Genomic DNA, 22,282 nt, shown 5'->3' with positions numbered 1-22,282 from the left:
ATGTAAGTGTGGGGGAGGTACGTGAGGCATTACGTAGAATGAAAGGGGGTAAAGCAGCTGGAACTGATGGGATGACAGAAATGTTAAAAGCAGGGGGGGATATAGTGTTGGAGTGGTTGGTACTTTTGTTTAATAAATGTATGAAATAGGGGAAGGTACCTAGGGATTGGCGGAGAGCATGTATAGTCCCTTTATATAAAGGGGAAGGGGACAAAAGAGACTGTAAAAATAATAGAGGAATAAGTTTATTGAGTATACCAGGAAAAGTGTACGGTAGGGTTATAATTGAAAGAATTAGAAGTAAGACAGAATGTAGGATTGCGGATGAGCAAGGTGGTTTCAGAGTGGGTAGGGGATGTGTAGATCAAGTGTTTACATTGAAGTATATATGTGAACAGTATTTAGATAAAGGTAGGGAAGTTTTTATTGCATTTATGGATTTAGAAAAGGCATATGATAGAGTGGATAGAGGAGCAATGTGGCAGATGTTGCAAGTATAAGGAATAGGTGGTAAGTTATTAAATGCTGTAAAGAGTTTTTATGAGGATAGTGAGGCTCAGGTTAGGGTGTGTAGAAGAGAGGGAGACTACTTCCCGGTAAAAGTAGGTCTTAGACAGAGATGTGTAATGTAACCATGGTTGTTTAATATATTTATAGATGGGGTTGTTAAGGAAGTAAATGCTAGGGTGTTCGGGAGAGGGGTGGGATTAAATTTTGGGGAATCAAATTCAAAATGGGAATTGACACAGTTACATTTTGCTGATGATACTGTGCTTATGGGAGATTCTAAAGAAAAATTGCAAAGGTTAGTGGATGAGTTTGGGAATGTGTGTAAAGGTAGAAAGTTGAAAGTGAACATAGAAAAGAGTAAGGTGATGAGGGTGTCAAATGATTTAGATAAAGAAAAATTGGATATTAAATTGGGGAGGAGGAGTATGGAAGAAGTTAATGTTTTCAGATACTTGGGAGTTGACATGTCGGCGGATGGATTTATGAAGGATGAGGTTAATCATAGAATTGATGAGGGAAAAAAGGCGAGTGGTGCGTTGAGGTATATGTGGAGTCAAAAAACGTTATCTATGGAGGCAAAGAAGGGAATGTATGAAAGTATAGTAGTACCAACACTCTTATATGGGTGTGAAGCTTGGGTGGTAAATGCAGCAGCGAGGAGACGGTTGGAGGCAGTGGAGATGTCCTGTTTAAGGGCAATGTGTGGTGTAAATATTATGCAGAAAATTCGGAGTGTGGAAATTAGGAAAAGGTGTGGAGTTAATAAAAGTATTAGTCAGAGGGCAGAAGAGGGGTTGTTGAGGTGGTTTGGTCATTTAGAGAGAATGGATCAAAGTAGAATGACATGGAAAGCATATAAATCTATAGGGAAAGGAAGGCGGGGTAGGGGTCGTCCTCGAAAGGGTTGGAGAGAGTGGGTAGGGGAGGTTTTGTGGGCAAGGGGCTTGGACTTCCAGCAAGCATGCGTGAGCGTGTTAGATAGGAATGAATGGGACCTGACGATCTGTTGGAGTGTGAGGAGGGTAATATTTAGTGAAGGGATTCAGGGAAACCGGTTATTTTCATATAGTCGGACTTGAGTCCTGGAAATGGGAAGTACAATGCCTGCACTTTAAAGGAGGGGTTTGGGATATTGGCAGTTTGGAGGGATATGTTGTGTATCTTTATATGTGTATGCTTCTAAACTGTTGTATTCTGAGCACCTCTGCAAAAACAGTGATAATGTGCGAGTGTGGTGAAAGTGTTGAATGACGATGAAAGTATTTTCTTTTTGGGGATTTTCTTTCTTTTTTAGGTCACCCTGCCTCGGTGGGAGACGGCCGACTTGTTGGAAAAAGAAAAAGAAAAAGAAAAAAAAACAACTTTATTATTTTTGAGTGCTGATGAATTGCAAAGATTAAAATAAAAGTAGTTTGGCATTTCTTTTTATAGTGGGGGAATGAACCTAACTGTATTTTTTCCAAATGTTCTGTTCATATTACACAATTTTTTATTTACACACAGTTTTCAAGAACACAACTACAGTGGAAACTCGGCATACAAAATTAATTTGTTCCGTGACCTTGTTCGTATCCTGATTTGTTTGTATGCTGAGTTAATTTTCCTCATTTAAATTAATTGAAAAGCCATTAATCCGTTCCGGCGAAATTCCTGCTCTCAGAGGCAGGAAAAATAAACTTCAATATAATGCTAATATCAACTCTATGGCTTATTCATACATCACAATTGATCTAATATGACATAATAAACAATATAAATAACACAGAAACTGGACATATACTCTAGAATGAATAAAATATGTCATTACAGTGGAACCTCAAATATCGAACTTAATCCGTTCCAGGAGCTAGTTCTAAATTCGAAAAGTCTGAAAAGTGAAGCAATATTTCCCATGAGAAATAATGGAAATGCAATTAATCCATTCCTGAAACCCAAAAATATTCACAAAAAAATACATTTTATAGAGATTAATTACAGTTTTACACACACACAACAAATATAGTATTCAATTATGTATTAATAAATGTAAATAAACATATAAAATAACATTTTTACTTACCTTTATTGAAGATTGGTGATGGCATCTGGAAGATAGGGAGGAGGAGAGAGGGAGTTGGGGTTAGTGTTTAGAAGGAGAATCCCCCTCCATGAGGACTTCAGGTATCAAAGTCCTCTCTGGAGTTACTTCCCTTCTCTGTCAAACCAGCCTCTGCTGGCCTTAAATTCACTATCAGCACTGGTTCCAGTTTTCTGTACCAGATAGGTATGCAACTTCCTTGCCTTTTCACAAATAATGGTCTCTGAAACACTATCACCTGCCATCTCTTTATCCTTGATCCACACCAGCAACAACTTCTCAACCTGATCGATTGTCTGTGGTCTGTTTTTGGTTAGCATATTAACACCTTTCGCAACACCAGCTTCCTTGATTTGTTCTTTCTTTGCCAGGACAGAACCGATAGTCGACTTGTTTTTCCCATACATCTTGGCAAGCTCAACAAGTCTCACACCACTCTCATACTTCTGTATTATTTCCTTCTTCACATCTATGGTGTTTCTCACTTTCTTTACCACAAGGGTACCACTAGCAAGTTTCTTTGGGCCCATGGTAGCTTATTTCAGTCCCACAAGCACTAAACACAATGAAATAATCATAAAATCTTTGAATGAGAGCGCAAGTTAGTGTTCACTCAAGCATCAACAAAACCAGACTGGCTCACGGTTCCACTGTTTGTGATAAGTGGAGGCGGCCATAACCGCTCCTGCATTGTTGTGGTATTCAGTGCCATGTAGTAACGGCCTTTCGAAACCATTATAATCATTATTATAGTACATTATATTATTATACGTATTGTTATAGTACGTACAGTGGAACCTCAGATATCGAACTTAATCCGTTCCAGGAGTTAGTTCTAAATTCGAAAAGTCTGAAAAGCGAAGCAATATTTCCTATAAGAAATAATGGAAATAGAATTAATCCGTTCCAGAAACCCAAAAATATTCACAAAAAATACATTTTATAGAGATTAATTATAGTTTTACATACACACAACAAATATAGTGTTCAATTATGTATTAATTAATTTAAATAAACATATAAATAACATTTTACTTACCTTTATTGAAGATTGGTGATGGCATCTGGAGGATAGGGAGGAGGAGAGAGGGAGTTGGGGTTAGTGTTTGGAAGGAGAATCCCCCTCCATGAGGACTTCAGGTATCAAAGGTCTCTGGGGTTACTTCCATTCTCTGTCTTTTAATGCCACTAGGACCAGCTTGAGAGTCACTGGACCCCTGTCTCACAAAATAACTGTTCACAGTCCTCTGTTTCTGGTGCCTCTAAGATTTCTCTAAAATGGGACATGGTTCTGTCACTGAACTTGTTGCAAAGATGGCTTGTTTCAGCTTACTCAGGGTGGTACTTCTCCACAAACATTTGGACATCATTCCACTTCTGTATTATTTCCTTCTTCACATCTATGGTGTTTCTCACTTTCTTTACCATAGGGGTACCACTAGAAAGTTTCATTGCACCCACTGTAGCTTATTTCACAGTCCCACAAGCACTAAACACAATGAAATAATCGTAAAATGTTTGAATGAGATCACAAGTTAGTGTTCACTCAAGCATCAACAAAACCACACTGGTTCATGGTGCCTGCATGGGGACACAGACAGAGCGGGCTGCCGGACAGGTCTGGTACCTGGCGGTTTGAAAATAGGGGAGAGTTCAATAATAGGGACAAAGTTGGCTCGAAAAATGGGTTCTATTTTCTTAGAGTTCAATAAGCGATACGTTCGAAATTTGAGGTTCCACTGTATCATGTTGTTATAATTATTATTATTATTATAATGCGGAAGCGCCTGTGGAGGGGGGAGGGGATGGAAGGTATTCAGGCTTAATTCAGGGAACTGGAAAACAGATCCAATACCCTAGATCAAGAGCCCCTCACCACGTACATACTAATAATAATAATCATAACAATAATAATAATAATAATACAGTATAATAGTAATAATAATAATAATAATAGTAAGGAGAAACTTCAAAAGGCTACCAGTAATTGGTGCCACCATCAGCAAAACATTGGTAACCACTACTCTTCACCTGTCTAGACTTAAGTAGTCTATAAGTATTAGGTTAAGTCTGCCCAAAATGCCTTGGCATGATAGTGGCTTTCTTTGCTCCAATCATATATGTAAACACACACTGTAACCTTTGCAAAGAAATAAATATTTTATTTTTTACTTCAGGAACCTGCTTTGAAGGGGAAGTACGCATCCTGAAATTTCGTTTGTATCCAGAAGCAAAAAATCGACTTAAAGACAGTTCGTATCCTGAAAAGTTCACATGGTGGGACGTTCATAAGCCGAGGTTCCACTGTACTGTGTTAATCGACTGTTATTTGCACAGTATTGCCAAAAAACCTTTACTTTCAATGTAAAATTTCTGAGAGATCCATTAATAGCGAATGTATCATTGTCATTTGGCTCACGCTTTGTGCGAGTCATCACCAGGGTCAGCATGGTGTGTGGGTCATCACCAGGGTCAGCATGGTGTGTGGGTCATCACCAGGGTCAGCATGGTGTGTGGGTCATCACCAGGGTCAGCAGGGTGTGTGGGTCATCACCAGGGTGAGCAGGGTGTGTGGGTCATCACCAGGGTCAGGAGAGTGTGTGGGTCATCACCAGGGTCAGCAGTGTGTGGGGGTCATCACCAAGGTCAGCAGTGTGGGTCATCATCAGGGTCAGCAGGGTGTGGGGGGTATCACCAGGGTCAGCAGGGTGTGGGGGTCATCAACAGGGTCAGCAGGGTGTGGGGGTCATCACCAAGGTCAGCAGGGTGTGGGGGTCAGGGGTCATCACCAGGGTGAGCAGGGTGTGGGGGGTCATCACCAGGGTGAGCAGGGTGTGTGGGTCATCACCAGGGTGAGCAGGGTGTGGGGGTCATCACCAGGGTGAGCAGGGTGTGGAGGTCATCACCAGGGTGAGCAGGGTGTGTGAGTCATCACCAGGGTGAGCAGGGTGTGTGGGTCATCACCAGGGTGAGCAGGGTGTGTGGGTCATCACCAGGGTGAGCAGGGTGTGTGGGTCATCACCAGGATGAGCAGGGTGTAGGGGTCATCACCAGGGTGAGCAGAGTATGGGGGGTCATCACCAGGGTGAGCAGGGTGTGTGGGCCATCACCAGGGTGAGCAGGGTGTGTGGGTCATCACCAGGGTGAGCAGGGTGTGTGGGTCATCACTAGGGTGAGCAGGGTGTGTGGGTCATCACCAGGGTGAGCAGGGTGTGTGGGTCATCACCAGGGTGAGCAGGGTGTGGGGGTCATCACCAGGGTGAGAAGGGTGTGGGGGTCATCACCAGGGTGAGAAGGGTGTGGGGGTCATCACCAGGGTGAGCAGGGTGTGTGGGTCATCACCAGGGTGAGCAGAGTATGGGGGGTCATCACCAGGGTGAGCAGGGTGTGTGGGGTCATCACCAGGGTGAGAAGGGTGTGGGGGTCATCACCAGGGTGAGCAGGGTGTGTGGGCCATCACCAGGGTGAGCAGGGTGTGTGGGTCATCACCAGGGTGAGCAGGGTGTGTGGGTCATCACTAGGGTGAGCAGGGTGTGTGGGTCATCACCAGGGTGAGCAGGGTGTGTGGGTCATCACCAGGGTGAGAAGGGTGTGGGGGTCATCACCAGGGTGAGAAGGGTGTGGGGGTCATCACCAGGGTGAGAAGGGTGTGTGGGTCATCACTAGGGTGAGCAGGGTGTGTGGGTCATCACCAGGGTGAGCAGGGTGTGTGGGTCATCACCAGGGTGAGAAGGGTGTGGGGGTCATCACCAGGGTGAGAAGGGTGCGGGGGTCATCACCAGGGTGAGAAGGGTGTGGGGGTCATCACCAGGGTGAGCAGGGTGTGTGGGTCATCACCAGGGTGAGCAGGGTGTGTGGGTCATCACCAGGGTGAGCAGGGTGTGTGGGTCATCACCAGGGTGAGCAGGGTGTGTGGGTCATCACCAGGGTGAGCAGGGTGTGTGGGTCATCACTAGGGTGAGCAGGGTGTGTGGGTCATCACCAGGGTGAGCAGGGTGTGTGGGTCATCACCAGGGTGAGCAGGGTGTGGGGGTCATCACCAGGGTGAGAAGGGTGTGGGGGTCATCACCAGGGTGAGAAGGGTGTGGGGGTCATCACCAGGGTGAGCAGGGTGTGTGGGTCATCACCAGGGTGAGCAGAGTATGGGGGGTCATCACCAGGGTGAGCAGGGTGTGTGGGGTCATCACCAGGGTGAGCAGGGTGTGGGGGTCATCACCAGGGTGAGCAGGGTGTGGGCCATCACCAGGGTGAGCAGGGTGTGTGGGTCATCACCAGGGTGAGCAGGGTGTGTGGGTCATCACTAGGGTGAGCAGGGTGTGTGGGTCATCACCAGGGTGAGCAGGGTGTGTGGGTCATCACCAGGGTGAGAAGGGTGTGGGGGTCATCACCAGGGTGAGAAGGGTGTGGGGGTCATCACCAGGGTGAGAAGGGTGTGTGGGTCATCACTAGGGTGAGCAGGGTGTGTGGGTCATCACCAGGGTGAGCAGGGTGTGTGGGTCATCACCAGGGTGAGAAGGGTGTGGGGGTCATCACCAGGGTGAGAAGGGTGTGGGGGTCATCACCAGGGTGAGAAGGGTGTGGGGGTCATCACCAGGGTGAGCAGGGTGTGTGGGTCATCACCAGGGTGAGCAGGGTGTGTGGGTCACCACCAGGGTGAGCAGGGTGTGTGGGTCATCACCAGGGTGAGCAGGGTGTGTGGGTCATCACCAGGGTGAGCAGGGTGTGTGGGTCATAACCAGGGTGAGCAGGGTGTGTGGGTCATCACCAGGGTGAGCAGGGTGTGGGGGTCATCACCAGGGTGAGCAGGGTGTGTGGGTCATCACCAGGGTGAGCAGGGTGTGTGGGTCATCACCAGGGTGAGCAGGGTGTGTGGGTCATCACCAGGGTGAGCAGGGTGTGTGGGTCATCACCAGGGTGAGCAGGGTGTGTGGGTCATCACCAGGGTGAGCAGGGCGTAGGGGTCATCACCAGGGTGAGCAGAGTATGGGGGGTCATCACCAGGGTGAGCAGGGTGTGTGGGGTCATCACCAGGGTGAGAAGGGTGTGGGGGTCATCACCAGGGTGAGCAGGGTGTGTGGGTCATCACCAGGGTGAGCAGGGTGTGTGGGTCATCACCAGGGTGAGCAGGGTGTGTGGGTCATCACCAGGGTGAGCAGGGTGTGTGGGTCATCACCAGGGTGAGCAGGGTGTGTGGGTCATCACTAGGGTGAGCAGGGTGTGTGGGTCATCACCAGGGTGAGCAGGGTGTGTGGGTCATCACCAGGGTGAGCAGGGTGTGTGGGTCATCACCAGGGTGAGCAGGGTGTGTGGGTCATCACCAGGGTGAGCAGGGTGTGTGGGTCATCACCAGGGTGAGCAGGGTGTGTGGGTCATCACCAGGGTGAGCAGGGTGTAGGGGTCATCACCAGGGTGAGCAGAGTATGGGGGTCATCACCAGGGTGAGCAGGATGTGTGGGGTCATCACCAGGGTGAGAAGGGTGTGGGGGTCATCACCAGGGTGAGCAGGGTGTGTGGGTCATCACCAGGGTGAGCAGGGTGTGTGGGCCATCACCAGGGTGAGCAGGGTGTGTGGGTCATCACCAGGGTGAGCAGGGTGTGTGGGTCATCACTAGGGTGAGCAGGGTGTGTGGGTCATCACCAGGGTGAGCAGGGTGTGTGGGTCATCACCAGGGTGAGCAGGGTGTGTGAGGGCTCTGCCCAATCTTACCTTGCCCTAACATCCATGCTGCATCAAAACTATCTTGCATTCCACCATCCACACTTGCACATTTTTTGCTCTCATTGGAGAATTACTTTACTGCAGCATAAAACTCGTTACATTTAAAAATAACATCGTGGAACATGAATCACTCCTAATATAGCATTTTTCAAGTTCCTCTTACTGTATATTTTTTTTCCAACGATTTTGCCACAAGCAAGCTACACACTGCATCATAAAGCCATAATAATCCTACAAAGACTTATTTTCAAAACAGTGATGTGCTGTACTAATTAGAACTAGTGTCTCAAAATAGCTGAGGAAGCAAAAATACAGTGGATAAGAGGTTTGTAGACAAAAAAAATATTTAATACAGTACTTTAAATATGCTTATATTATGCATTACATGATAAAATTGTATAAAATTTTCTTTTCTCAAGCAGGGTGAGCTTAGTTTTAGAAAACTGAAGTACATGAACAGTACTGTATTCACCAAGACTAATAAAAAAAATACACAATTTAAAAAAAGTTATGCATTATTGGCAGGAATCCTATAGAAGAAGAGAAGTTGGAACTGCCAACTTTACAAATACCACCTAAATAAAAGCTAAATTGTTTAAGAATCAAAGACAGATACCATTGTTGTTTAATGCTCCCAAATCATGAAGGGTTTACAAGGCATGCAAAATGTTAAATTCTCCAACTAGAGAATGCTTACAAAAATAAGGACAGCTACTAACAACATGCCTGGCTAGATTACAAATTAAGAAAAAATTACTTAGATGTATAAAAGGCAGAATACAAAAAAATAATAATATACATGCTAAAGGGAGATTTCAATGCCTATCTAAGCTAAAACGTTAAAATGCGTAAGTGCAAGAGGTTCACAAATTCATTTGTTTTAATGCCATAATTACAAATACCGTATTGTAATAAGCTTTAACTATACAACTCTGTAAAAACTAAGGAAAAAGATTAGTAAATAAATACCAATTAACAAATGGACATTCATGATATACCTCTGTACTTGCTGCACAGTGGGCCAAACGAATGCTCGTCCACCAGGGACCAAAAGAGGCTTTTTGTGGCAACATCCTGTAATACAAACACCCAGCTGTCATTCCATGACAAAAGACAAAATACAGACGAAGTGTGTGTGTGTGTGTGTAGGAATGCTGCAGGGTCCTTCCCACATGAATTGCAAAGTAGTTCCTCTTCATGGTAACACACCAATGCACTGTATGCAGACATGGTGTTTCATTACAAGATGGAAGTTGCCACTAAATACAGGAAGAGTTGATGAAGCAGAGTTATAAAAGACAAAATTCACAAATTACAGCTGAGTATACAATAATAATGTAACTATTTATGGCCAGAATGTAAGGGATCACTACACAAAGAATGTGTTGCAACATACTGATAATATAAAATAATGTATACAGTGGTTCATCTAAACATTTTTTTTTTTTTGAGAAATTTGCAATAAAAATTAGTACAGTACTTACCAAACATTATGGTGATTTTTCTTCTTCAAAAATCTTGAAATAATCCTTCTGTACAGTATTTACAAATCTTGTAAACCTTCACAATACAGTATATGGTTTAATCATCAATTTTACAAACAAGAAAATTGCAGTCAATATACACATAATGCAACCTTGATATATCATAACCAAGTTGCACTGATTACTGTTACGTATCTAAAACAAAATCCTCCACATTGCTCAAATTGAAAATTACCAATGACTGAACGACGTAAAAAAAATTTCTGTAGGGCACTTCAGGCAGGCACATATCTCTTGCTTATACTGGCCTAGCTTGTCTTTGTTCTCCAGTGTTGTAGGAGATATTTTGACATCTGAACTGATAGTGATATCAATTTTCAAATTTTTACACTACTGTCCAGTGAAATGGTTACTTTTTTATTTTTAGTACTCTAGCTGTCTCCTACCTAGGAAGGGTGACCTGACAAAAGACACTTTCACTGTCACTCATTCAATCACTCTTGCCAGAAGTCCACTGACACCACAATTCAGATGACCCTCTGAACTACATCCTCACCCTTCCTTCAGTGAAGTCACTGAACAGTCAAACCTCAGTTGTCGACTGCATTACTTGTCAAATAAAGTGATTTCTGAATGAGGTGTTCAAGAAAAAATGTCTTGGTTTTGGTACGTTCTCTTGGTTGTCGCCGGACAAATTTTTGCATATACGGAATGGAATAAAACGGGTCAGATCACATGCTCACGGAACGTGCACTGGATAATGGGTCAAGAACGTGGGTACGAGTCATTATAACACTAACTTGTGTGCTACCTGCCTGCCTGGAGGGTATTCTGGGGATCAACACCCCCCCCCCACATCCCAGTCCATGACCAGGCCTCCCAGTGGATCAGGGTCTGATCAACTAGGCTGTTACTGCTGGCCACACAGTCCAACATACGAACCACAGCCGGGCTGATTCAGCACTACTTTAGGTATCTGTTCAACTCCCTCTTGAAGACCCTGGTTGGGATTACTAATAGACCCCTAATACAGGGATTGCTAATAGACCCCTAATATAGGGATTACTAATAGACCCCTAATATAGGGAATACTAATAGACCCCTGGCTGTCCTCAAGAAGGGGCTGGATAGGCACCTAAAGTCAGTGCCGGATCAGCCAGGCTGTGGTTTGTACGTTGGACTACGTGCGACCAGCAGTACCAGCATAGATGATCACGCCCTGATCCACCGGGAGGCCTGGTCATGGGCTGAGCCATGGGGGTGTTGAGCTTCAGTTGTGCATCTTGTGAACTTTTTGTTATTTTACAGTTTTGGTGCATTTTTATTGTGAGATAAGCCATCATGGGTCCAAAGAAGGATAGAGATGAAAAGAAAAAGAAAAGTTGTAAAAAGCACTGCTGAATTAAAAAAAAAAAAGTCATTAGAAAATATGAAGAATATCGGATCCACGTGGTTGTTATAGCAAAACTTTTTGGCATATCAACCTCACTGGACAGGTTTTTAGTGAGAAAGAACCAGTGAGCCAGAACAAGGTGTTAGTGGTGACATGAGGCAAAAAGAAAACACCATAAGGATAGTTGCCTGACATATTAACTGAAGATGACTCTCCTTCCGCCTTGGTGGGATATGGCCGGTTTGTCAAAAGATGACAACTCTCCTTCCAAGTAGCAACATCCCCCCTCCTCTCCTCCATCTCCTGCTTCCAGTATGCCAATAGTTCTCCTCTGACAGGTAAGGGACAGTTAAATTTTCATATACTGTACATTATTTCAGTTAAATTTTCATTTAGTATTCATTTTTACAGTTTCCCTGTGCTGTATTTTGTACATTGTTTTATGTAGTAGTTAGTACATTATTAATACATTATTTTCATCTGGGGTCTGGGATAGATTCCTCCTATTTACAGATGTCAATTTTGGTTGTCGAGTCGACATCTGGAACGAATTAAATCTGAAAACTGAGGTTCCACTGTACTTCCCACCTCCAGGACTTGTCCAGCTAACATGCTCAAATGCCAACAAGATTTCAGATCATGAAAACCACTTGCCTCTACTCACTACTGTTGATTTCTCTACTTGATGAGGATGGTGATATAAACAGAGTAGGGCCCCACTTATACGGCAGGTTAGGTTCCAGGCTACTGCCGGAAAGCAGAACGCCATTTTTTCCACTTATAAATGCATATAATTGCCAGATAACAAGTTCACACTAACATATATTAAGTTATCAATAGAACTAGGCATTAAAAAATAATAAAAAGTAAAATACACACACAGTACATACACTCATTATTTACCTCAAAACATTTGTAGTCTTAATATAGGGCAAAAGGCGAGTAGTATTTACTGGTATTACACACAATCACGTCTGATTCCTGAACAAGTGAAAATGCGCACAACTTGCCAGTCATATTTATTATGCATTATATTAACTACAAGCACAGTATAGCACTTTGTCTGGAATTTTTGGGTTACCCTAGGTAATTTACACCACGTATAATAATTATATTTACGTATGTGTACCCGTGAGATAGACAGACAGACAGAGACAGAGAAAGAGATAGATGCAGACAAACAGAAGGAGATAGAGACAACCAATCAGCCAGCCAGCCGGCCAGCCAGCCTGCCGAACACTTATTACACGTTCCAGAACTGTTTCTTATTATGTACTTAGATGACACTACCAGTGGTACCAAAATTGAAAGGATGTTTCACAAATGTTGCACATGGGTTATTATCGAGGTTTTTGATATTCCTGCGGCCACTTGTGGCCACGTCCACCACAAAACCACTAAATTCGGGGTCAACATCACTTTCCTCTTAACCCTTTGACTGTCGAGACCCCTGCTCACAAACTTGCTCTGTGTCAAAGAATTTAAAAATAAAAATTATTTTTTTCCTCATGAAATGATAGAGAATCTTTTCCCGATGGTAATGACATCAAAAGTACAAAATCTGATTGAAAACTTATGGAACTATGCTCTCGTGAAGTTAGAAATCTCAGCGATATTTATGCATCGGCGATTTCACCCACTTTGAACCCTATTTTTGGCCAATTCTATTGCTCCAGTCAACCAAACTCATAGCTATTTCTTTGGAACTCCATTTGTTCTATCGATTAAGTACAAGAAACCGCCCATTTACCGATTTAACCCTTTCAGGGTCCGTCCCGTAGATCTACGGCTTTATGTTCAGGGCCCAAACCGTAGATCTACGTCATGAGCTCAGCTCACTCTGATAAACTGTAAGTGGTACATTTGGGCCTAGATATGAGAGAATACATCTATGTGGTATGTGTGCACCACATAAAACAAATCCTGCAGCACACTGTGTATGAGAGAAAAAAATCTGAAACCATGATTTTCGATTAAAACAGCGACTTTGCAGTGTTTTTTCATATGTTTTTTATAGTTGTATTTGCGATTTCTTGGTCTCATTTGATAGAATGAAGACATGTTACAGAAATAGAGATGATTTTGATTGGTTTTTGCACTGGAAATGGCTTGAAACTGAGCTCAAAGTAGCGGAAATGTTAAATTTTTGCCAAAGTTCAAGAGTAAACAAACGACCTCACACGTCTAATACACGCCAGCTGGTGGGTCTAATATACATTCACAAATGTGGTGATGATATTTATACAATTATTACAATATTGCATAACAGTAAATCTTCTATTTTTTGGTGTGAATAAAAATTCATTATGTGAATAAAAAATCAAAATGGAATTTATTTGTAAAGCCTCAAAATGTAACTAATGAACAGAGGAAATGTTAGTTTAGTGCCAGGAATACCTACATTGTTTATTCTAGACCCTATTTTGAAATTGGAATATTTTGAACTTTGTGTTAAATTGGCCAAATTACCAATTTCCTATCACTTTATTTTGTAGTTGAAACAGTTGACTTGGCGATTTCTTGTCCTCAATCGATAGAATAGAAGTAATACTAGTGAAATAGCTAAGAATTTGGTCGACTGGAATAATGTAATTGGCCTAAAATGGGAGTCAAAGTCAGCAAAATCGCCGATTCGTAAATATCGCTGACACATCAAAATTCATGAGAGCATAATTTCGTCAATTTTCCATCAAATTTTGTACTTTTTGTTTTATTACCTTCACAAAAAGATTTTCTACCATTTCAGAAGAAAAAATAACAAATTTTTTTTTTTTAAATTCTTGGACACTGAGGCACCACTTCAGATTTTGGCCTTGGACCCTAAGTGGTCAGAAATTGGTAATTTGGCCAATTTCACACAAATTAAAAAAAATGCCAATTTCAAAACAGGATCCAGAATGAACAATGCAGACATTCCTGGCACTAAAATAACATTTTCTCTGTTCATCAGTCATGTCTCCAGGCCCCTCTTATATTACTCTTGCTTTCTATTGTGAATTTTTATTCACACAAAAAATAGAATATTTACTGCTACAAAGGCTACTGCACTACTGTAATAATTGCATAAATAATGTCAACCCATTCGTGACTGCGTATTAGAATTGGCTAGTTGGACATTTATTGAACAACGACGTCATCTGTTTACTCCTGAACATTGGCAAAAATCGAACATTTCCACTACTTTGAGCTCAAATTCAAGGTCCTTTTCATTGGGAAACCAATCAAAATCATCTATTTCTGTAATATGTCTCCCATGTTATCAAATCAGACCAAGATAACGAGAATAGTGTACAACCATACATACTATACGAAAATACGCCTCAAAGTAGGCGTTTTAATCCAAAAACATGATCAGTTTTTTGTTTTCCTCATTATGCACTGGGTGCTGCAGGATTTCTTTTATACTGTGCACACTGACCACACAGACCCATTCTCTCACATGTGGGCCTACCAGCTTTCTCCCGCTTGATTTGAAGCCACTAGAATTTTGGAGTATAAATCTGTACGTCAAAAACATTGGCTCGTAAGACATCCATATACTACGTCAGAAACAGTCAAAAGGTTAAAAGGGGAGTGTTAATATGACATGACATTAGTGAATCCTTGGTGTTTGCCATGCTGTTTGCTCTAGCTGGCACTCAATTGAACTGGTGTTCCTACAAGGTACTAAGTGGTCCCAGATTTTTTTAATACTACGCACATCGAGTGTTAACACCCATTCTATGCTGACCAGGCATCTCAGGCCAATCATGCCAAATTTGGAGGCAGGAAAAATAAACGTAGATATACGTTTGGAGCGCTAGCGGAAAGAATGTAGATCTACGTTTGGACAGTTAATGGGTTAATATGGTGTCTTCAAGAGTGTAGAGAGACTTAGTGATTTTAATGTGTACCTGCATGCCAGCACAGTGTGTAAGTATATTTAGGTCCAGTTACACAAGTATAATTATCAGAGTACATACATATAAAATATGCAATAACTTTAAAACACTTGAAATTTTGGAAAATTTCCAGACATAATAGAGAGATGTGCTCACGGAGAATGTAAACAAACTTGGTAGGGTGTACCGTATTTGAAAAACTGCTCGCCGTATAGCAAATTTTGGTCATAATTTGAAATCACCACATTAGCGGAATGCTGTAAGGCAAAACGCAGTAAAGCGGGGCCCTACTGTAAACATAACACTATAAAATGTGAAATAAGAATCAAGCCCAAATAATAATAGTCCTGCAGGAGAAGCAAGTGACAGAATGTCTGCTTTGGTGAAACAAAAAATATAATGTTGAAAAAGTAGAATTACACATACTAAGTAAATTGGACAAAGGAATAAATATTTAGATCATGCTAAAATACAAAGCTGAAAAATGACTAAGAACTGAAGGCACAAAAACAAATTCTTAAGTAACTGCATTAGACAGCGTCAATAAGTGTAAAAACGTTTATGTGGACCTGCTAACAAGATTATTTGTGCAACTAATTTTGCAAGCAGCACACAAGTTAAGCATCATTTTCAACAAATATTGACTAAGTCGACTAGGTGCATTATCTTCGTACTGAGCTGCAAACTGAAACCCCTTGTGAATATTTCCATGAATGGATGGACAAATTTAAGAAATGCCAGGGTATTCATCAGGCTAAAATTTTGGGGAGCAGCCTACACCAACTTCAGTACTCTAGAAGAAATCACCAAATATCCTTAGTACATAGATCTTTATGATATGGTATTGTTATTCCAATTGCTACAATGTTTATATTGTAAATAAGGATAAGGACAACCGCTATAAACAGTAGTCAGTACTGTAATTTTATTGAATATAGTATTTCTTTGGCTAAGTCTGAAATCTGCATAACTCAAGACCCTCCTTGCCCAAGAGACCAAATTATTGAGATTATGCTATATTGTGCACTGCTCAGAGTTTTTCCTTGTACTGGTCATGTCCACTACCCACTGCCAGCAGCAATGTCACTATGCTTTATCTAACTTCCTACTATACAGTATCAATACAGCCTTCCAATAATATTCAACAATGCAGTGTTGGTAAACCTGTATGTGCACTCAGTAGTAGCTACTCTGTATTTGAGATGTCATACCATTTTACTTATTATGTCAAACTGTATATGCAGCTGAAGCAAACTTTCCTGGACCACTGACTTGACCCTGATCCAGGACAGAGTCTACCTACTGAGGCTTGCAGGACCCTATGTCTAGCCCTTATAGTGTCATATGGATTATGCTTGCTCTTCATGGTACTCTGCCTTGACAAAAAAACTGAAAGATAGACTGCAAATCACCCAGACCAAAATAGTAAGATTCATCCTGGACCTGGGTCCAAGAGAGCATGTAGGCCAGGATGAATTACAGCAGTTGGATATGCTGAATGTTGAAGACAGAGTAAAACAAGTGAAGCTAAATCATGTTTATAAAATTGCTCACAGTGTCCAGAATATCTTGCTGCCAATTTTGTCAAGGCTGGGAACCAAAGCAATCATAGTACTAGGGGAAGAGAGCACAACTTTGTAGTACCCACAGTCAGTGGCCAGGCTTCAAACACCTTTTATTGTACAGCAATAAAGGAATGGAACAGACTGCCTGCACATGTCAAAGCCAGTCATAGCATGAACCAGTTCAAGAAGAGCCAAAAGGTGTCTGATGAATGTAGCTACAGAAAGGGAGGGGAATGATTTTTTATCTTTTTAACTAACACAAGTGTAATTTTACTCATTCCTAGTAATGACCCTCGTATCGTAGATAGTCTTAATGACCATCGTGTAGTAGATAGTTTTTTTTAGCATGATAATAAGATGTTATCTCCATTATAGAATAATAAGATATTATAACCTTTATATTATAATAATGAGAGCATAGGCAATGGGGTCGAAGAGGTATGGGGTAGGTTTAAAAATGTAGTGTTAGAGTGTTCAGCAGAAGTTTGTGGTTACAGGAAAGTGGGTGCAGGAGGGAAGAGGAGCGATTGGTGGAATGATGATGTAAAGAGAGTAGTAAGGGAGAAAAAGTTAGCATATGAGAAGTTTTTACAAAGTAGAAGTGATGCAAGGAGGGAAGAGTATATGGAGAAAAAGAGAGAAGTTAAGAGAGTGGTGAAGCAATGTAAAAAGAGAGCAAATGAGAGAGTGGGTGAGATGTTATCAACAAATTTTGTTGAAAATAAGAAAAAGTTTTGGAGTGAGATTAACAAGTTAAGAAAGCCTAGAGAACAAATGGATTTGTCAGTTAAAAATAGGAGAGGAGAGTTATTAAATGGAGAGTTAGAGGTATTGGGAAGATGGAAGGAATATTTTGAGGAATTGTTAAATGTTGATGAAGATAGGGAAGCTGTGATTTCGTGTATAGGGCAAGGAGGAATAGCATCTTGTAGGAGTGAGGAAGAGCCAGTTGTGAGTGTGGGGGAAGTTCGTGAGGCAGTAGGTAAAATGAAAGGGGGTAAGGCAGCCGGGATTGATGGGATAAAGATAGAAATGTTAAAAGCAGGTGGGGATATAGTTTTGGAGTGGTTGGTGCAATTATTTAATAAATGTATGGAAGAGGGTAAGGTACCTAGGGATTGGCAGAGAGCATGCATAGTTCCTTTGTATAAAGGCAAAGGGGATAAAAGAGAGTGCAAAAATTATAGGGGGATAAGTCTGTTGAGTGTACCTGGTAAAGTGTATGGTAGAGTTATAATTGAAAGAATTAAGAGTAAGACGGAGAATAGGATAGCAGATGAACAAGGAGGCTTTAGGAAAGGTAGGGGGTGTGTGGACCAGGTGTTTACAGTGAAACATATAAGTGAACAGTATTTAGATAAGGCTAAAGAGGTCTTTGTGGCATTTATGGATTTGGAAAAGGCGTATGACAGGGTGGATAGGGGGGCAATGTGGCAGATGTTGCAAGTGTATGGTGTAGGAGGTAGGTTACTGAAAGCAGTGAAGAGTTTTTACGAGGATAGTGAGGCTCAAGTTAGAGTATGTAGGAAAGAAGGAAATTTTTTCCCAGTAAAAGTAGGCCTTAGACAAGGATGTGTGATGTCACCGTGGTTGTTTAATATATTTATAGATGGGGTTGTAAGAGAAGTAAATGCGAGGGTCTTGGCAAGAGGCGTGGAGTTAAAAGATAAAGAATCACACACAAAGTGGGAGTTGTCACAGCTGCTCTTTGCTGATGACACTGTGCTCTTGGGAGATTCTGAAGAGAAGTTGCAGAGATTGGTGGATGAATTTGGTAGGGTGTGCAAAAGAAGAAAATTAAAGGTGAATACAGGAAAGAGTAAGGTTATGAGGATAACAAAAAGATTAGGTGATGAAAGATTGAATATCAGATTGGAGGGAGAGAGTATGGAGGAGGTGAACGTATTCAGATATTTGGGAGTGGACGTGTCAGCGGATGGGTCTATGAAAGATGAGGTGAATCATAGAATTGATGAGGGAAAAAGAGTGAGTGGTGCACTTAGGAGTCTGTGGAGACAAAGAACTTTGTCCTTGGAGGCAAAGAGGGGAATGTATGAGAGTATAGTTTTACCAACGCTCTTATATGGGTGTGAAGCGTGGGTGATGAATGTTGCAGCGAGGAGAAGGCTGGAGGCAGTGGAGATGTCATGTCTGAGGGCAATGTGTGGTGTGAATATAATGCAGAGAATTCGTAGTTTGGAAGTTAGGAGGAGGTGCGGGATTACCAAAACTGTTGTCCAGAGGGCTGAGGAAGGGTTGTTGAGGTGGTTCGGACATGTAGAGAGAATGGAGCGAAACAGAATGACTTCAAGAGTGTATCAGTCTGTAGTGGAAGGAAGGCGGGGTAGGGGTCGGCCTAGGAAGGGTTGGAGGGAGGGGGTAAAGGAGGTTTTGTGTGCGAGGGGCTTGGACTTCCAGCAGGCATGCGTGAGCGTGTTTGATAGGAGTGAATGGAGACAAATGGTTTTTAATACTTGACGTGCTGTTGGAGTGTGAGCAAAGTAACATTTATGAAGGGATTCAGGGAAACCGGCAGGCCGGACTTGAGTCCTGGAGATGGGAAGTACAGTGCCTGCACTCTGAAGGAGGGGTGTTAATGTTGCAGTTTAAAAACTGTAGTGTAAAGCACCCTTCTGGCAAGACAGTGATGGAGTGAATGATGGTGAAAGTTTTTCTTTTTTGGGCCACCCTGCCTTGGTGGGAATCGGCCGGTGTGATAATAATAATAAAGTAAAAGGACCCCAATGGAAATAGGTCACTCTGTCTGACTTTTATGGGTTATCCTAGGTACTTTACACACATGCTGCTATGTATGATAATCTATGTACAATGGACCCCCAACCTATGTTAAAACCAACCTATGATGTTTTTCAGCGTAAAAATTTGACCCCGAAGTACGTTGAAAAACTCGACTTACAGCATTTGTCCGGAACGCGTCCATCTGGTCCGTCTGGCCAGAGCGCCTCAGCTAAGCTAGTGTGACACTGTTTACAAGCCAGGGCGGACGGTTTCATGCTTACATTCGATAAATTTTGTATTATTCCAGTGTTTTTAGTGCTTGTAACTGCTAAATAAGCCACCATGGGCCCAAAGAAAGCTTCTAGTGCCAACCCAGTGGTAAAATGGGTGAGAAATACTATCAAAATACTATCATACCATGGTCAGCTGCTGCTGCTGCTGCTGTACCATGGTCAGCTACTACTGCTGCTGTACCATGGTCAGCTGCTGCTGCTGTACCATGGTCAGCTGTTGCTGCTGCTGTACCATGGTCAGCTGCTGCTGCTGCTGTACCATGGTCAGCTGCTGCTGCTGCTGTGCCATGGTCAGCTGCTGCTGCTGCTGCTGTACCATGGTCAGCTGCTGCTGTACCATGGTCAGCTGCTGCTGTACCATGGTCAGCTGCTGCTGTACCATGGTCAGCTGCTGCTGCTGTACCATAGCCAGCTGCTACTGCTGCTGTACCATAGTCAGCTGCTGCTGCTGCTATACCACTGTCAGCTGCTGCTGTACCACTGTCAGCTGCTGCTGTATCACTGTCAGCTGCTGCTGCTGCACCACAGTCAGCTGCACTACTCAAAGATGTGGAGAGACTGTTGTTGGTGTGGCTTATCGAGAATACCAAGAAACAATTAACCCCAGAGGGTTAGCCACCCAGGATAACCCAAGAAAGTCAGTGTGTCATCGAGGACTGTCTAACTTATTTCCATTAGGGTCCTTAATCTCATCTCCCAGGATGCGACCCACACCAGTCGACTAACACCCAGGTGAACAGGAAAAAATGCCTGGAACTAGTGCTCATATTGGTGAATTTAAGGCCAGCAAAGGTTGGTTTGAGATATTTAAGAATTGTAGTGGCATACACAGTGTGATAAAGCCTGTTCTGGAAGAAAAATGCCAAACAGGACCTGCAATACTCAGGAGGAAAAGGCACTCTCAGGAAACAAACAGTGTCTCATCAGTACATCTTCAATAAAGGCAAGTGTCATTTATTCTTCATTTAGTAGAGTAGTACATGCACAATATATATTGTGCATGTAGTACTCTACTACTGTGCATGTATCCTTCTTTTTGTGTGTAGGAAAATGTATATTTCATGTGGTAAAAAATTTTTCACATTTTTGGGTGTCTTGAACGGATTAATTTGAGTTCCATTATTTCTTATGGGGAAAATTAATTCAACCTACGATCATTTCATCTTACGATGGGCTCTCAGGAACGGATTAATATCGTAAGTCGGGGGTCCACTATAACTATTTGTGTATACCTGAATAAACTCACTCACTTAATCAAAATGTCATCATAAGGTTCTCCTAAGTGTGGTTTTTTTGTGAATTTTCAAAATCTTCAAAAAATAAAAATAAAAATATTTATTCCTAAAAAGCATACATAGAAGTTAATGACTGAGAATTTCCTTTTGGTTACAAGTTTGATACAATTATGACAAATTATCTGATACAAATTAATGATCAAAAGAAAGCCATTTAATATGCAAAGCATTTCAGGCAAACTAATTCTAAAATTTTCACATTAAGTGAGTCTAGCCCTAGTATAAAATTTAAGGTGTTGTGGCAATACAGCAGGTGGTTGAAATACACAAGGTAATTGAGACACAAAAGTCTAACTGCTGCCTTATATACATAGCATGCACAGTAGTGTATACATTTTGTATGTTTTATTCCATAATGTTTTAATTTGAACAGTAGGATATCCAAATGCATAACAACACCAATTACGAATAGCCATGCCCCACCACCCACCTGCTTTTACTACCTGGGAGGTTAAGAGAATACAGCCTGTATTCATATGCTCAGCCTTCCCCCACTGTATTTTCCTTGCATTCTGTTACCCTTTACTATTTTCAGCACATCTTGAGTTCCCTTTAACTTTTTTTGTGAAAAGTGCAAAGGAAATGAGAGAAAAATCTACACATTTCCTAAAATATTTGTAGACAAATACTGGGTAACTTGGTTACACTTGGTCTACAGAAGCACTAGTGTGTCACATCAAGGGGGGGGTGCTTTCTTTGCATTAGACAGAATATGAAGCTATATCTTTCTCCTTCTGTCATAACATTGCTATGCATATCAGATACGATTCCATTAACCAGATGAACCACTGTACCACAACTATTAAAAAATTACTACATTACTTGGTGCAGTGAATGACATGTAGCTGACAAACTAGTGATGTTTAACAAACATAGCAGAGCGAGCCTTTTATGTGACTGTTTACCCTAGAACTTTATCAACTCTAGAATTTTATCAACTTCTAATATAAATGCTTGCTCTGCTACATGTTTGACATCCCTTTATTATTCTGAGTAAAAACTAATAAACAATATAAAAAATCAATAAGGTTTCAATATCATTGAGAATAACAGCTAAAAGAGAATTATGATAAAGAGTTAAGGAATGTTTGAGACATGAAATGCCACACTTTTATTTCTTGGGTGATTAAAATAAGAACAAAGATCAACACAAGAACAGAATTCTGCACAAGTTCTTGAATGCCCAACACAATAGATGTCATTAAAAGAAAATTCCATATAAACCACACCTAAATAATACTATACCATAATGATAATAAACAAATACATTTTCCATACAACAGTAAAGTTGTCCTGTGTGTTGAGATGAAATCAATACTGATTACA

General features: G+C 41.8%; 1 protein-coding gene across 2 annotated transcripts in view; it reads right to left on the bottom strand.

The window, feature by feature from the left end:
* Flo1 (flotillin-1) overlaps positions 1–22,282 on the bottom strand; it is a 194,786-nt gene that overhangs the window by 163,860 nt on the left and 8,644 nt on the right. The window contains exon 2 of one of the 2 annotated variants that reach the window (XM_070089891.1): positions 9,305–9,380. The exons of the other annotated variant lie outside the window; for it this stretch is intronic. Coding sequence (XP_069945992.1) covers positions 9,305–9,380 — 76 coding nt within the window. The remainder of the gene's footprint in view (positions 1–9,304; positions 9,381–22,282) is intronic. 2 annotated transcript variants of the gene reach the window in all.

This window comes from Cherax quadricarinatus, chromosome 30 (genome assembly GCF_038502225.1).
Source record: "Cherax quadricarinatus isolate ZL_2023a chromosome 30, ASM3850222v1, whole genome shotgun sequence".
Classification (NCBI taxonomy): Eukaryota; Metazoa; Arthropoda; class Malacostraca; order Decapoda; family Parastacidae; genus Cherax; species Cherax quadricarinatus.
The sequence above is the reverse complement of the archived record's forward strand: the minus strand, read 5'-3'. Positions and strand labels throughout refer to the sequence as shown.